Below are 18,077 nucleotides of genomic sequence, written 5' to 3'. Positions count from 1 at the left end.
TACAAAGACCTGCTATCCACCGTGGTCTATTGCACCAAACAATTTTACTTTGACACTTCTACAAAGATTTTAACTTTCCATTGGGCATTTTTAAGTAACATAAACTGCAGACATGTTTTATATCACTGAATTGAAAATATTGTCTGTGCAATTTAAGCCATAACAGGCCTATTTGTGCTTGGTTTTTAAGTACATGATAGTGCAAAGTGCTATTGAAAACAAACATTTTGTACCCTACCAACACATGTAATTAAGTCCTGCTATTACTGTAATTTTCTATATGATTTCTTGTTACAACAATATTTAATTAATAAAAATGTGATATCTTTGATGAAATAGTTCTGATGACTATACATTCACATGTAAATTGGGAGAAGGTGTTAACTTATAAAAAGTTGCCAGGCTTGAAATTGAAACTAGGTCACTAGATTTGTGAGTAATCATCATGAAGTACACGTGATACCAAATATAGATGCCAATATAAATGGGTACAGTGGCAAGAAAAATATGTGAACCCTTTAGAAATAACAGTATTTATGTAAAATATTTTGGATATGTTAGGCTTTTTATTTAAGTTATAATAATGAGCAAACACAATCTTGTTTTAATTGTCAGTTTGCACAAAGCTGGAAGGATTTACAAAGTAATTTCAAAGAGTTTAGATAGTCCACAGTTAGATAAACTGTGTAAAAATTTAGACGATTTAGTATTTTGGGCTGCTCTCCCTTGAACTGGGCCTCTAACAGTTAAAGACTGAACAGGTTAACACCTCTGTTCATGAGTCTGCCATTTGCAAAACATTGAACACACATGCTTTCCATGGCAGGAAACCAACAAGGAAGTTACTACACTCCAAAAAAAAATCAGTGCATGCCTGAAGTTTGATAAAGACCCCCTTGACACTCTACAATGCTGTTGGGAAAATGTCTTGTGGACTGTTAAAACTAAAGTTCAGTTTTTCGTAAGGAATACAAAGCAGTATGCATGGTATAAGAAAGTTCAACACATATCATGAAATTATTAATCACAGTAGTAAAGTATGGTGGAGGGCATTATCATTTGAGGCCTCTTTGCTTTGAGGAAAAAAAACAATTTCCAAGTTTATCAAAGTATCCTATATGATAATATCAGGGTGGCTGTCCACCAGCTGAAGCCCAGTTGAAATCTGGCGAATCAGCAAGGTAATGACTCTAAATATCAAAGCAAACCAACTGCAGAATGACTCCATAAAAAGAAAATCCGCCTTTTAGAGTGTCTTGTCAGGGCCCAGACCTTAACCCAACAGAGATGACCTCAAGAGAGAATGTGGCTGAACTGAAACAGTTCTTAAGAGAAAATGGTCCAGAATTTCTCCTGAATGTCATGCAGGTCTGAAATGCATCTGCTGGAAGTGCTGCCAAATGAGGTTTAACCATTGATTAAATTCAAGGGTTCACTTATTTTTTTAACCAGGTCACCGTGAATGTTCAATAAAGACATGAAGGAATTTATTTGTTTGTGTGTTATTACCTTAAGGATCTTAAGGACTTAGGTGAACTTCGAATCACACTTTATGACCAGTTAAAGCAGAAAAGCAGATCAATCCAAAAGGTTAACATATTTTGCTTGCCACTCTATCTTTCAATTATATATCGGTCAGTGACTTCTTCCACTTCATTTTACTTCAAACAGGTATGGATTCTAAGTAAAAGTAACAAGGCCTAACGCAACTCTTCATAACAGTGGACCTAAGCGATTGCTTGTATTGAGTAAAGGGATTAAACTGCTCATTCTGTGTGATGTCTCTATCACTTCCCTGTCAATGTTAGTTACAGTACATACATTATGAATCAAATCTAATCTATAGAAGTAAACAGAAACGATGGGATGGTGGTGCAAGTCCCTGAAATTGAATACTGGCCAGATCCCTGTGTTGAGCTTATGGGCTCACTTGTCTCTAAGTGTTGTTTCTGCTAACATGGCTGAGGTGTGGAATTTTAGTTGATCAATGGCTCCAAACTTGCCTGGTTTGTGTGCTGCATCCCATCCTGGGTTGACTCCTGAACCCAGAGCTGCTGGGACATGCTTCCTGCATTCCCATATTAGAATGTTCAGAAAAGAGATTATTTGTGAATGAAATATATGTAACTGTGAAATGTATTGCCTCATAAGGTATTAAATCAATTTTTAACTGTAATTACTATTATTGAAGTTTAAAATCTGCAAAAAGACCATGAAATGAAAAGTGACATTTATATCTTTATTTAAAATCTTTTCAATTACAAGACAATAACACAATACAAAAATAAAGCAACAATAAAAAGCAACCCCCTATCCTCACACATTGAGAAGACACCTTTGTTTCTTTCTTTCCTCAATGATAGCTTCAAAGCTGTCAGACACATTCAAGACCAGTGAATTCTTTCCAATCAATCACTGCAAATTAATTTTTTTTAAAAATGAAACTGAATACATGTGGTAAAGGAAACAGGAAACACCCACATCAACACAAAAGTCATCTTAATTACATAATCTTCTGATTCTATCTTTTTATAAGACTTTAATGAGATCTGTGAGTTTGGCCTTGGTGTCCGGTGATGGAGGCTTCAGAATGTTTATTCCTGGTCAATGGACTGCAGCTCTCAGAGAAGGAATTGCTTAATCAACAAATACTCATATAAATAAATACAATTTATCATTTTAAAATCCACAGATACATTCATTTCGGTCTGGTATGTGTGCCTTCCATATTGCTAAGATTGCTCTGAGCAGATTATGAGTACAATACTGACTAGAAAGACACTTGTAGAAAGACGACAAATACTGTTCATTCTATAAACCTACAATAAATTACGTTCAGTGCATAACACATCCATCACTTGGTGTCTGTTTTACTTATTTAATAAGTTTTTTTTATGAAGGAAATGTAATACTGTAAGTGAAACAACATTTCAGATTCTGAATGCGTCTCTGACTAAAGTTCTAAGACTTATATCCTTAGAAGATAAATAATACAGTCCAATGAAGATGCAATCCCCATTTTTTGAAGGCACTGTACTGTCTTTTATAAAGTACAGTAAGTTCTATTAGAACCAAGCAGTGAAACAAGCATTTTGACATTGTCAACTTTTTGAATAAATTTCATGTAGTGTTAACCCCCTACAAACATTAAACAAAAATAATATGGCCAGTGGCCTGAGGTAGACTAATCTTCATATGAAGAGTGCTTTGTATCTGAGGACCCCAGTGGAAAGGACCCACAGATGCTACAGTACATGGTGCAAAATATGGGAGTGTCACCTGAATCAGGTACAAGTTCCCCAGAAATGATAACTTATGAAATTTGGGAGGGGAGTCTAAAATAATTTAAATGGGCAATTTCAATTACAATAATTAAGAATAAATTAATAATTATTGTCTAATTTGTCACACTATTTCAGTGAAGGTACAGTTCTCATTAAATTCTGTTCACACTAGTGTTACTTTAATAACCCCATTTTAAGGCTAAAACTACACAAACTAACAGGTAAAAATGTGTCATTTTTGATCATCTGTTCTATACATTGTGATAAAATACGCCTAATGGCCAACCTTAAAAAATAGAGCTCCCCCAAATTCCATTGAAAAATATGCACCTAGCTACAAAACATTCCATCCATTTCTCAATTCGATTTCTTGCTTTGGAGGTATTCTTCGATGTAAAAGAAGAAGAGATTCAGCTCATGCATTGCTTTGTACACACCAGTCTCCTTCATCTGAAAAAGAGAGAGTAAGTGATTATTCCCTGCCTTCAGTGAATGGATATTGTAAACACTTTTGACAGACTGACATCCTGCCCAGAGCGGGTTCCTACTCGTGCAGTATACTCTGTGACAGAGTTAATTAAAAGTAGAACTTTTTGTGAAATCTAAAGCTATATAGGCAGATGGTTGGTAACAAAAAAGAATTTGTGGTAAAAAAAGTGAAAGAATAAATATACACTGCAAGAAAAATGTGCAGGAAGCTGTAACAGACACAAACTGATGCAAACTCCTTTCCGCTGGCATGTTTGAAATACAACTAGGGGAAGTAAGAGGTTACAGTGATTAAAATAAAGAGCGTGATCTAGAGTCAGAAGTTTGGCACCTCTCGTCAATATGGAGAATTGCACCATGCCCTGTTGTAGAAAGAGGCCAAATTAAAGGAGTCATGAAGTTCAAGTGGTGTCTGTATTAAGAACTGACTTTCTTGTTATGACCTTCTCTTGTCCACTCCAGATGCTCCAAGGAAATGTGTGCTCTATCCCTCCATTATGTATGAATCTGCCACAATATTGCTCATTTTACATCTTTTTCTAGTCAAATCCTTTTGGTCTACCACAGTTGGTATATAATACAGGATACTTACATTTTCATAATTCTCCTTTATCTCCTTTACGCTGACCATTCTTTTACTGCAAGAGAAGTGTTTCTTCTGAAATAAAAAGAGAAAACCTTTAGCTTAATTTGACAGGATGCTTTTCCTGTTTAAGACTAATTTTCATTTTGCAAACACTCATAACCACAATGCCCTTCTATAAAGAAGGCATTGTTGTCATGCCGCTAGTGCTAAAACATGACACATGCACGTGTAGTGTTTAAACAGTTTGACGTCTTTGATTAGTCGACAGTGCAGGATTTTCCTAGAGACACTTCACTGGCGATGAACAATAGTGTGATACATCCTGGACAGCCATTAGACTAGTGGCCGTACTGCGGTTTCCATCCGTGACTTAAACAAGGGGAACTTAGGAAGCTTCCCCCATGTGCACCTCAGCTAAATGTGACTCAGCATCTTGTGGCTGGCCACATTGTGCAGCATTTCTAACTTTACATAACGTTTTGTCCATTCATTACTGGTAATCTGTTTATCCAATGCAAACCAATCTACAAAAAGCTGCTTTCATGACTAACACATCTTTACAATGCAATCCTGCTAACTCTTTTTTTCATAATCGTCGCAATGGGGCACCTCACCACTTCATTTAGTTAAATCAGGAAAAGTTTTCTTTTTATTGCCTTCAAAATGTTATAACAAGGCACATAATAAGGTCCAGTAAAGCAAGCATTATAACCAGCTAACAAAGATATATTTTTTTCTGCAAAACATGAAAGTATTATACTCTAAAGCAGAGGTTGCTGCAGTTTAAAGTCCTAGAGTCCTATAGCACAACTGTCCTCAATAATATAGCTCATTCCTTATTAGTATACTAATAATATTTTTATGAGTACATTTCAGTAACAGTTTAGATGTATTCTACTCCAGTTTTTATCCACTAAGACAGCCATCTTTGTAAAATGAATTCACACTTAAATGTATGATATAACAGCTCTCCCTTTCTGTGAACTGTCCTGCATCCACATAGCTCTACTTTGAAGTGCAGTTGTGGTTGTGGAACTGGTAGTTGCGCTTATATACTGATATACTGTAAAGCTGCTCGAAACTTACACATTTTGTAAAGGTGACATGAAAGTCATGCAAGATGCTTCCAACAGTCTCCACTGAACTTTTCAGCTCATTGCTCACTTTGGTCAGCGCGTTTGGCAACACATCTTTCAAATAAAATGTCAGCATGTCATTCATCACATGGCAACCATATGGTGTCTGTAAATGGGTAAGAAAGGAAATAAGACAGGTTTGTGTAAGAACAAATACGTGAGATTAAAGAAGGGAGAAGATCATAACCAACATTTAAATCTATACAGCAAGGCTATTGTAAGACGATATTGGGTAATAGCCATAATGATCATTTATACATTTAAACTGTAAGCATATCATTTTATTAAGTGCTACAGTGATTGAAAGCAAGTACATAAATACCTAAGTACATATACATGCCTTAAATGCCATTGGTCTATTTAGTCATCTGTGTCTGTAGCACTTTGCAGTTGCATATTGCATTTTTGATGTTTCTGCACTAATTTGATTGACAATAAAATATATTTTATTGCGCTGGAAGGTATAATAATAACAAATTCAATTGAAGAAAATAATATACATAAACATTCAACCAGTGAGCTTACTAAAGAGCATCTAAACTTCTGCACACAGACATATAAACAGTATATAAGAAATTTCATTAACAAAATGTTTCATTTATAACAGAAAATCTATTTGTGCTTCTAATACATCACGGTAAAGGCTTGTTTGTGATTTGAGAAATAGACATTTTGAGGCACATCAGGTAATTCAAAAATGGTGTGAGAAGGGAAAAGATATATGATAATCAAGCCTACAGTAGGACTAGTTATATTATGAAAGTATAATAGATAGCAGTATGTGAAATAGCATATCCCTTGTGGTTTTAAGGGCTATCCTGGTGAGATCTAAGAGTCTACCATTATAACACACACATCTATATCTCTTTTCATCTATTTTCACAACCACTTATCTAAGCATCATTGGACATGAAGCATCAACCAACCCTGGAGTGGCAATTCTTCACAGGACATGTTCATGTATACACCCATACACACTCGTATGAAGCCAATTTTAAGTCAGCTAACACATAAATGTTTGGGATGTACAAGAAGAACCCAGTCAGACACCATTAGAAAACGCAAACTCGTCATGTACAAAATAATATTTTTTAATGGTGCAGTTAGTCACAAAAATTTCAAAAATATGTGATACCATCTGTGTAGTCTGTAACCTTATAACATGCAGAGGTGGCCATCTATCTACCTATTGATTTATCTGTGTGTATATCATATATACTGTATATATATATATATATATATATATATATATATATATACACACACAGAGGTAGATAGATACCCATACAAAGAGACAGAGTCTAATTTGTGTCTCCTGAAGATTGCTGACTGCTCAAAAATATGGCAAAGAAAGATAAATAGACTTACCTTAATCATATTGCGTAAGCTGTCATCCAGTAGAGTAGTTTCAAAGAGGTCATCATGTTTTTGCTGCAGAAATGGAAAGTGGAACATTACAGAAAGAACAGAATCTTTAATCTGCTTTAATTTAATTTTTTTGAAAAACATGAAAGCATCTAACTTGGTTTGCAACATCACAGTGTTATTACTGCACTTGACAAATTTTGTTGTAATATTAACTCATGTTAGGGTGACACTATTGAGCAATATACATCTTTGACAACTGTAAGCTAATTTTACCTCAAACCACTGGATTTTTAATACTATCCATTTGCTGTAAACCTTTGACACCCCAAAGCAGTCATTAGACTACATCTGCATTTCAGTTGAAAACAAAACTGCACCTTTGACTTTGAGTACCTTAGCATGTATACACAGCATAATGACATGTTACTTGCATGTCTCCTACAGATTAGGAGAAGGATACAGTAAAATTCACATATGCATATACATAATACATTATACTGCACACATTAATATTTAAATTGTCATTGAAATTAACAAGACTTCATCTACTGAGCTATTAACCCTGAAGACCAGTTCCATACTCACATAGTGTTTCCTGAACTTTGAGTGTGCAATTCTGAGGTCTCTCATTTTTGCAGGAAGGTTATTCATGCAGCATTCATCTCTGCAATTCATCTTGCAGTCTGCCAAACAGCTTAGAGAGAACAGCATTGCGCAGAGGCACAGCAGGTTCATCATGTCAAGATGCATCTTCTTTCCTGAGATGAGCTGTAAATTCAGATCTCAAATTCAAGAGGTAGCAAAAACTTAGTCTCTCCATGCCTGAAGGCTGCTCTTATATAGTTTGAAGAGCTCATAGTCAACTCAAGATTTCCTTGTTGCTTTACCGGCATTTTGCCCGTCCCATAACCCCCCCTCCCCCCCCAACACTTATGTGGTTTCATGCAAAAGAGGGGAGGGAAGGGAAACTTCTCTGAATGCAATCATAGCATTTTCTCCAAAAACAAATTAATGAAGTTCATTTAGACTTTTATTTTTTTTTTATAAATATACAATTGTCAATAATTCCAAATTAGGCTCTTTTCTCCTTTTCATTTTATTCACTTTATTCTGTCATAAAAAATTCAAGTAATAGACTGAAAGAAGAGAACTCAATCAAAACTCATTCACTAATGAACACTATCCGTTTTTTTGCAGTATCAGGACTAAAATCAAATCCCTCATTCTGAAATGTTTCAACCATGTGTAGGGAAAAATGCCATACCCGGCAAAGTGGACACAAAGACACACATATTTTAATGGTCAGCAAGCCAAAACTCAAGCACAACTCAAACTTTTTAAAATATGGAAAACTGTTCCAAAATGCACTCTCAGCCTTTAGTGTCAAACAGGTTTAATATTTAAGTGTGCGTATAGGTGGATATATTTTAATGCTACATAATGAATGTCAGCCACCACAAAAGGTAACTGACCTCATTATACTAAAAATACATGCTTCCGCTCCTTTAATTCCTCACAATTTCCCAAATTGCAGTTCCAGTAGAAGCTGGTTTCTTAGTGCCCCATTTCAGCCCCTGTAAATCTCAAAGCGGGCCTCTCTACATCTGCCTGTGCAGGCTGCTCCATTGTGCCTTCATTCATTGTGTTCTAATTTACTGTTTCTGTTATTTTTTTTTTTTGTCCACCTTCTGATGCCACCTTTTCAAATATACAAATCCCTAAAAACGTATCTTTGATTAGTTACCAGCTGTAATTGGCCAAGTACTACTATGAGTGTTTAGTGCATGTGAGTGTGCACTTTGATTGATTAGCATCTTTTCTATGGCTTATTCCTGCCATGCACTCAATTCTGCCAAGATCGCCTGTGGTCTCCCAAAACCGTAAATTGGATTGAATTGATTCAACAATAGATGGAAAGTGTACATGGAAATTCAGTCTGTCCTATCTGACCTATCCTTTCACACCCCAAAGAAATGTATGTTAGCTTGTTTAGATTTGAAAATGAATGGCCAGATATGTGAGTTTTTGTTGGGTCTTTGTCTTTCACCCACAGTTCAAATGCTCATTTCCACACAGATTGTGAGTGGACTGCAAGTTTTACTGACTTTACTGCAGTGGTGACACCATAGGGATACCCACTCTACCACATAAATTGCTGTATTTTATCATTGTTACATCTCAAGAGTAATACTGTTTCTATTTTAGCAATTACTTTAAGCATATATGATATTCTCAAATGTAGAACAAGCCTCACTCTTTCATCAGTTGGCTTTCCAGCCGATGTACTATTCAGTAGGACTCCCAGCTTGTGCCTTGTTCATGCTGGGATTGGCTGTGACATCATGGAATAACAAACTCAATGATTTAGTCAGCTGCAAAAATATGTGAATATAATCATGTTTCCTACTTTTTTATAATATTTGTGTGACAGGAGTTGTCATTTTGATTGGCTTCCCATGAAGTATTGATAAGTTTACTGTTAAAGATAAGCAATCTGTGATTCACCTTCAGTTGTACAGTGGTTTACTTTTGTGAGCCATCAGATACCTTGTGTTGAGCCTCAGGCCTCCCTTGTTTATTGGAACTTTGGAAAACATAATGAACAGTATATTAAGGTGACTGTGGTGTAGGTTACAATTAATCTACTTTAACCATCAAGCACCTTAAAGAAGCAATATGGTCATTAACAAGCATGAATGAATGCCTAGACAAATAGGGACATCATCAAAAGCACAAAGACAAACCTTAATTGTCAAAGAGAATGGTCATAATACAAAAACATAAGAGATGCTGATATCTTGAGCATATTGAGCATCACATCCAAGCAATGATCTTTTAAATTTTTTCTATTCACAAAAAACACAGCAAACGTGTAAATCCACTGCATCTTGTTACTATGCAAAACCAGATGCTTGTTCAAAGGGGAAAACACTGTGGAAGAGTAAAACATAGCCATTAAGACAAGGTAACCTCTCTGCTAATTATGTTGCACTAGACTCTCATGATCTTCTAAAATTTAATTCAATAGTCTACTGATTAACAAAGCTTTATAGTTAGAATAATTCATGATGGGACATTGGTTTGCTTTGTTGCAACATGGATTGAAACCAGTACCTGATTGATTCTGCAGAGTTTGCTTGTTCTCTGGGTTGTCTTTGTAGGTTTTCTTCAAAAATTTGCTTTTAAGTGTGGGAGAGTTCATGAGTGATCCCTGTGATAGACTAGTGCCCTCTACAGGGCTGTTTCCTGTCTTGTGCCAGATACTGCTGGGATAAGGTCTGGCACAATGTAACTCTAAATAGATTAAGAGGGTTGGCACACGAGTTTTGTTTCTCACTCTCTGTGTCATTTTTTTTTAAATATCAGAATTAGATATTTTTATTAGTTTATATAATTTTTCTGTTTCTTTTATTGCCTGCTAATAACACCACTGGAAAGGTATGACATACCAATGCAAGTAATGCTATTGTTATGACAGGCTGGCATTTCTTACGCACTTGCACGAGTGCCCCCTTATGATGGCTGCCATATTGTGTAAATATGCAAAGTCTTTCAAGGCTTCATTACATTACATTGGGAAAGGTTCATTTTTGTTCTTGTTTTCAAAATAAATTAGCAAGAAGTAATCACAAATTTTACAGTTAAGAGTTAGAAATGTTTTGTGATTTCCAACTAGTTTTGCACAATTTTCACTGTGACACTTTGATTTATAACATTCCTGGCAACAGCACCCACTTGCTACACTAACAAAGATATATTTTAGTATTTTCACTGCCCTACAATTGAATCCTGCCATCATGGACTCCCTGTAGATTTATTGGGTTTAGAAAGTGAAATGATATGTTCACAAAATTGATATTTTTGAGGCATGCAGTAAAATTAAAAATGTAAAGATCCTGCCCATGTTTTGAGGAGTTAGAAAAAGTTACTTAACGTACACCCAAGTACTACTGAAGCTGGTCTACCCTAATGTAGAGTCCTGCTGCACTGCTCTTCTTTTTTGGTGCTCCTTTCACAAACACTTCATGCTTGTCCACAGCTACTTTAGTAATAGTTATATCTCTACTGCATTCTGTTACACTAACTTCTCTTGAGTATTATTCATCTTTTTTATTGCCTATAAAATAAGTAGTTGACTATGACTGAAATGAAGGCTGTTTTGATCACGGTGTGCTTGTGATGTTATGAAAGCAGCTGATGTTTTCTGGTGGACATCACTTGTTCATTTCTGATGTCGATCAAGTCATTCAGTATGCTTCTTTTCCGATAAGTGAACAAATAAGTGGATTGATCATATTATGTCAGTGTCACTGATGAATCATCTCTTCTGTGGTCCTATAAGGGTTACAGCAGTTGAAGACCAAAGCTTCATCATCTGAGGAAAACCCAAACCAGTGAGTTGAGAGAAACTGCTGACTAACAATACAAGTGTCCCTGGAGGTGGTCTCTAGGGTGCCATGAAAACATCTGACGGGAATGTGTTTTATGCACCAACAAGAAAACCCAAGCAGTCATTAAAGCTTCATTTTCAATATTTAAAGAGGGGTTGAGGGTGGGAGGCTTATTGTTACTGAGGACAACCCTAGTGTATGCAAGCAACACCTAGCCCTCTGTGTCACATCTTCTTGCACGTCTATATTAACTTCCCCCAACTCAATGCTCGCTACTCTCTTATGGAGCCAGAATGGTTTTGTTTTACAAAGATTAGGCTTGTGGTCTCTTCATGAAATTCGAGTCATTCACACTATTGCTGTAGTGAATCAAGTTTCACTATGAGCAAGCTTCATTAACCTGAAAAGATGCTGAAAAGCAAAGAATGGGGAGGAGAGGCGGCTGTGCAGACATTTTCATTTCTGCATGTTAAGGTAATTTAATGAAGAAGGAGAAGAAGAAAAAGAAAAGTTTGAACTAAAAATATATATCACCCAGCCATGTTCTCTGATTTGATTTGATTGATTAGCACATGTCAATCAGAAGAAGAAGAAAAAGAAAAGTCTGAAAAAAAACATGTATTACTCAGCCACATTCTCCGAAATTTTGATTGAATAGCACATGTCAATCATGTGTTTTACCGAGTGACTAAACTACTTCTCGTGTTACTAAAGTGGCAAATTATTTTTCAAGAGTGGATTTTCCCGGAATATGTAAGGATCTTAATCACCAATCACAGGTCAGCAAAATGCCACTGAGCATCCCAATGACTAAAAGGCAGCTCAGCTGACAGGACTCCCCAGCCATAGTGAACAAGCAAAAACAGACAGGTGCTGGAAGTAGCGCTTGTGCATGCCCATAGTCACACACACATTCTACAGTATGACTGCGTGTGTCTGTAGATATGTGTGTGACTTTGTACATTGTTGTTTGTGCCTGTGTGTGTGTATGTTGATATTTGTATGTGTCTGTGTGTCTATCTGTATACTTGCCTATAAGTAGTTATTTATGTTTCTATACGTATGTACATCTATATGTTTGAGTGTGTATGTGTGTATGTTTAAGTGTGTAAGTATGTGTCAATATGTACATGCAGACATCTATGACTCTGTTTGTTAATGTGTAATGTTGTAAGTATTCAGGGACCCCTTTACTTTTTTTTAAGAAAGATCTGCAAATTTGCTAAAAATCAAAAACTGACATCTCTCATTTCTGTTAGTATTCAGACCCTTTGCTGTGACACTCCAAATTTTGGTCAGGTGTGTTCTGTTTCCTTTAATTATCCTTAAAATATGTCTAAAACTTGATTGGAGTCCATCAGTGGCAAACTGAATTGACTGGCCATTGTTTAGGTAGGCACACTTGTGTACGTAAGGTCCCACAATTCACACTGCATGTTAGGATAAAACCAAGCGATGCAGTTCAAGGAACTTTCTGTAGACCTCTGTGATCAAATTGTGGTAAGGAATAGACCAGGAGAACAGTATAAAACCATTTCTGAAGCGTTCAGTGTTCCCAGGAGTGAAGTGGCCTTAATAATTGTGAAACTGAAGATGTGTGGAACTGGCAGGACTCTTCTTAGATTTGTCAGTATAGCCAAACTGAGTAAGCAGGCAAGAAGGACTGTGATCAGGGAGGTGACCAAGAACCCTATAGCTTCTGAAATTAACCTCCCAGAGGTAAACACGACTACTAAGGAGGTACTGAGGGATTTGGAAATTGTAGAGGGAGAAGTGCTGCTCAGATTAAATAAGATGAAATCAAACAAATCACAAGGCCCAGATAATATTTATCCTTGTGTTCTTAAGGAGGCTAGTGAGTACAGATATAAACCCTTGACACGTATTTTTAGGAAGTCACTGTGCACTGGAGAGATTCCAAAGGACTGGAAAATGGCAAATATCATCCCATTATATAAAAAGGATGACAGGGCAGATCCAAGCAACTATAGGCCAGTAAGCTTAACATGCATCACAGGAAAATTAATGGAAGGAATTATTAAGGATAAGATTGAGCAACACATGGCAAGGACAGGAATTATTCTGAACAGTCAGCATGGGTTCAGAAGAGGGATGTCATGTTTTACTAAAATGTTGGAATTCTATGAGGTTGCAACAAAAGCATACGATCAAAGTGGAGCTTATGATATTATTTATCTGGACTTTCAGAAAGCATTTGATAAGGTGCCACATGAGAGGTTGGGCATCAAGTTAAAAGAAGTGGGAGTTCAGGGTGATGTTTTTAGATGGGTGCAGAATTGGCTCAGACACAGGAAGCAGAGGGTGATGATGCGAGGAACCGCTTCAGAACTGGCCGATGTTAAGAGTGGTGTTCCACAGGGATCAGTGCTAGGGCCATTGCTATTTTTAATATATATAAATGATTTAGATAGGAATATAAGTAAAAAGCTGGTTAAGTTTGCAGATGATACCAAGATAGGTGGATTAGCAGATAATTTGGAATCTGTTATATCATTACAGAAGGACTTGGATAGCATACAGGCTTGGGCAGATTTGTGGCAGATGAAATTTAATGTCAGTAAATGTAAAGTATTACACATAGGAAGTAAAATGTTAGGTTTGAATACACAATGGGCGGTCGGAAAATCGAGAGTACACTTTATGAGAAGGATTTAGGAGTCATAGTGGACTCAAAGCTATCAACTTTCCAACAGTGTTCAGAAGCCATTAAGAAGGCTAACAGAATGTTAGGTTATATAGCACGATCTGTGGAGTACAAGTCCAAGGAGGTTATGCTCAACCTTTATAATGCACTGGTGAGGCCTCATCTTGAGTACAGTGTACAGTTTTGGTCTGTCCTACAAAAAAGGACATAGCAGCACTAGAAAAGGTCCAGAGAAGAGCGACTAGGTTGATTCCAGGTCTACAGGGGTTGAATTATGAGGAAAGAAAGAGCTGAGCCTTTACAGTTTAAGCAAAAGAAGATTAATAGGTGACATGATTGAAGTGTTTAAAATTCTGAAGGGAATTAGTACAGTGGATCGAGACTTGTATTTTAAAATGAGTTCATCAAGAACACATGGAACACAGTTGGAAACTTGTTAAGGGTAAATTTCGCACAAACATTAGGAAGTTTTTCTTTACACAAAGAACGATAGACACTTGGAATAAGCTACCAAGTAGTGTGGTAGACAGTAAGACGTTAGGGACTTTCAAAACTCGACTTGATGTTTTCTTGAAGGAAACAAGTGGATAGGACTGGCAAGCTTTGTTGGGCTGAATGGCCTGTTCTCGTCTAGATTGTTCTAATGTTCTAATGTTCTCTACTGACATGGGAGAACCTGTTACGTGTGTGACTATCTAAGCAGCACTCCATCAATTTATGGTAGAGTGGCTAAATGGAAAACACTCTTGAGTAAAGGCATAGGAATGCTCATATGGACTCATGAGAAAAAAGTTTTTTTTGTGAAGATACAAAAATTGCTGTCTTTGGACAGAACTGCAAGCACTGTATCTGGCAAAGACCAGGCACTGCTGATCACTTGCCTAATACCATCCCTGTGGTGAAGCATGGTGGTATCAGCATCAAGCTATGGGGGTGCTTGTCAGTGGCAGAGAGATTGGTCAGAATAGGGAAAATGATGAATGCAAACACATACAGAAAGGCCCTTGAAGAAAACCTGCCCCAGATTGCACTTGGGGTGACAGTTCATCATTCAGCACAACAATGACCCAAAGCATATAGCCAGGACACTTCTTCCTTTTTTTTCCTTTTTATTAATTTTATTGCAATCCATACAAATTAATCAAGTTTTTACAAAAAGAAAAATTGAGTTAAGAACAGATCGATCCCCACCCCGAGAGAGAGAGCAAGCCAAACGGCGTGAAATTTAAGGCTTGTAAACATACCTAAATTAATAAATTCTCTGTGCTTTATGAATTATTTTAAAATATTACTGATTAGATCCTGCCATGTTTTGAAAAAGTCTGTACAGATCCTCTAATTGAGTATTTGATTTTTTTCCAATTTCAAATAGTATAACACATCAGTTTCCAACTGACTTAAAAGAGGAGAGTTTGGGTTCTTACAGTTTATCAGAATAAGTCTGCGTGCCAAAAGTGTAGTGAATGCAATCACAATTTGTTTGTCTTTCTCCACTTTAAACCCTCTGGAAGAACCCCAAACACAGCTGTTAATGGGTTAGGAGGGATTGTGAGTCCAAGGCTGTCTGAAGGTAATTAAAAATTTTGTCCAGAATAATGTTAATTTGGTGCAGGCCCAGAACATGTGACCCAGTGAGGCTGGAACTTAGTTTGCAGCGTTCGCAGGTTGGATCATGCCCTGGAAACATTTTGAGAGAGACAGATGTGCTCAATATATAATTTTGAGTTGTATAATTGTATGCTTTGCGCATATGGAGCTCGAGTGAATTCTCTGCATTGCTACTTTCCACTCCTTATCTGATATATTAATTGAGAGATCTTTTTCCCAGTGACCTCTTGGATCTTTGAAAGGAGGGATTGTAAAATGATTTTATATATTGTAGAGATGGAGTCTAAGTCCTTGAGATTGAGCAATATTTTTCCAGCATGGATGAGGGTACAAGATGAGGAAAATCTGGAAGGTTCTGTTTAACAAAGTTCCTGATTTGAAGATAGTGAAAGAAAATGTAGCTGGAATGTTAAATTTGGAATGTAATTGTTCATAGGATGCAAAGACGTTGTCTATATAAAGATCTCTAAGCAAGTTAATTCCAAATTTTTCCAGATATTAAAACTGCATATGTTTGTGAAGGTTGAAAGAGGTGGTTCTCTTGCAGAGGTGCCACAGATAGAAGCTTCTCCGTCTTAAAATGCTTTCTACATTGGTTCCAGATTCTAAGTGAGTGGAGCACAATTGGGTTATTAGTGTATTGCCGATAACGTGTGTTTATTGGAGCACAGAGCAAGGAATACAAAGAAGTACTGCAGGATTTTACTTCTATTGCGGTCCAAGCCTGTGTATGTTCTTCTATTTGTGTCCAGGTTCTTATACTGTATATTTTTGCTGCCCAGTAATAAAACTGGAAGTTAGGTAGAGCCATGCCGCCTTCTGCCTTTTGTCTTTGTAGGGTCGCTCTTTTGATGCGTGGATGTTTTGAATTCCAAATAAATGAGGTTATTGTTGAATCTAATTGCTTAAAGAATGATTTATTAATGTATATTGGATGTTTTGAAATAAAAAGGAGCTTAGGAAGAATATTCATCTTAACAGTGTTAATTCTTCCAGCTAGTGTGAGATGAAGGGTTGACCATCTATGCAAGTCTTGTTTAATTTTTTCCATGCAGAGGAAATTTTGTTGATAAAGAGCTTTATGTTTACTTGTGATGTTTACCCTAGGTATTTAAACTGTTCTGCAATGATAAAAGGTAGGGTGTCTAATCTAATATTATATGCTTGAGAATTCACTGGAAAGAGTACACTTTTATTCAGATTAATTCTGAGACCAGAGATCTTTTGAAATTCTGTGAGTGCTGCTAAGACTGCAGGCACAGAATTTTCTGGGTCGATATATACAGTACCATATCATCTGCATATAATGAGATTTTCTGTTCCAGTCCTTCTCTGCTAATCCCCTTTATCTGATCAGTATTTCGACAATGTATTGCCAGTGGTTCAATGGCAATTAAACAGCAGCGGTGACAAGGGCATCCTTGTCTAGTGCCACGTTCTAGTTTAAAGTAGTCTGAGCAAATGTTGTTGATGCAAACTGAAGCTTCTGGGTTAGTATACAGTAATTTAATCCATGCACAAATGTTGGGCCAAACCCAAACTTCTCCAATGTAGTAAAAGGTATTTCCATTCAATCATGTGAATGCTTTTCTGCATCCAATGATAATAATATTTCTGGGGTGTTTGATTTAGTTGGTGAGTATATTACATTAAACAGGCGTCGAAGATTTGAAGATAAGTGTCGGCCCCTAATAAATCCAGTTTGGTCTTGTGATATTACGAGGGAGCACTTTCTCCATCCTTCTAGCTATGATTTTAGAGAGTATTTTAACGTCGTTATTCAGAAGTGAAATTGGTCTGTATGATGCACATTGTAATAAGTCCTTATTTTGTTTTGGAAAACAGTGATTAGTGCTTGGCGAAAGGTTTGTGGAAGAGATTGGTTATCTCTGGCTTCTGTAAATGTTGCTAATAGGAGGGAGCTAGCTGAGCGGAGAATTTCTTGTAAAATTCTGCAGGGTAGCCATCAGGGCCTGCTGCTTTCCACCTTGGAGTGACTTTATAGCATCTAGTAATTCTGATAATGCCAGAGGTTTATCAAGTTCCTCCACACTAAAAGCGTCTATTTGTGGTATCTGTAATGTATCCAGAAATGCATTAGATTGTATTGTCTTCTTTAAACTCAGTAGTATATAGGGATTTATAGTAGTCTCTGAAAGTGTGCATTATATTTTTGTGTTCGATGATTTTATCTCCGTTCGTTGGTGATTACGAGATTGCGTTGCACTTCTTGCTTGTGAATTTGTTGAGCTAAAAGCTTATTAGCTTTCTCTCCATGTTCATAGTAATGATGTCTGGATTTGTAAATTAGTTGTTCAGTTTCTTTAGTTGTCAAGAGGTTTAATTCTGAATGTAGAGCCTGCCTCCTCCTATGTAGAGTCTCGCTTGGTAGTCTGGCATGTTCTTCATCTATTTTAGTAATTTCGCTTTTTATCTCTGCTACTTTCTTGGCTTCGATTTATTTCTGTGGGAAAGATATGAGATAATCTGTCCTCTTAAGAAGGCCTTAAGAGTTTCCCAGAGTATTCCTGCAGAGATCTCGGGGATGTA

At 36.7% G+C, this 18,077-nt stretch overlaps 1 protein-coding gene across 1 annotated transcript; it reads right to left on the bottom strand.

Moving 5' to 3' along the window:
* Positions 1 to 2,296: 2,296 nt before the first annotated feature.
* On the bottom strand, positions 2,297 to 7,685 carry il10 (interleukin 10). Its single transcript, XM_039750005.1, has 5 exons — positions 7,449 to 7,685; positions 6,864 to 6,926; positions 5,446 to 5,601; positions 4,366 to 4,431; positions 2,297 to 3,734 (listed from the first exon to the last, which is right to left on the bottom strand). The coding sequence occupies exons 1-5, from the start codon at positions 7,611 to 7,613 to the stop codon at positions 3,642 to 3,644; spliced, it is 543 nt and encodes a 180-aa protein (XP_039605939.1). The 5' UTR covers positions 7,614 to 7,685; the 3' UTR covers positions 2,297 to 3,641.
* Positions 7,686 to 18,077: the final 10,392 nt, after the last annotated feature.

Source organism: Polypterus senegalus, chromosome 3, assembly GCF_016835505.1.
Source record: "Polypterus senegalus isolate Bchr_013 chromosome 3, ASM1683550v1, whole genome shotgun sequence".
In the NCBI taxonomy this organism is placed as follows: domain Eukaryota; kingdom Metazoa; phylum Chordata; class Cladistia; order Polypteriformes; family Polypteridae; genus Polypterus; species Polypterus senegalus.
Note: the sequence above shows the minus strand (reverse complement) of the source record. Positions and strands in the feature narration are given on the sequence as shown.

Coding starts and splice junctions, on each gene's coding strand:
- il10 (XM_039750005.1), bottom strand. CDS start 7,613: ATGCATCTTGACATGATGAACCTGCTGTGCCTCTGCGCAATGCTGTTC. Junction 4,432..5,445: donor ATGTCACCTTTACAAAATGT/GTAAGTTTCGAG, acceptor TTTTTATTTCAG/AAGAAACACTTCTCTTGCAG. Junction 3,735..4,365: donor TAAAGGAGAATTATGAAAAT/GTAAGTATCCTG, acceptor TCTCTTTTTCAG/ATGAAGGAGACTGGTGTGTA.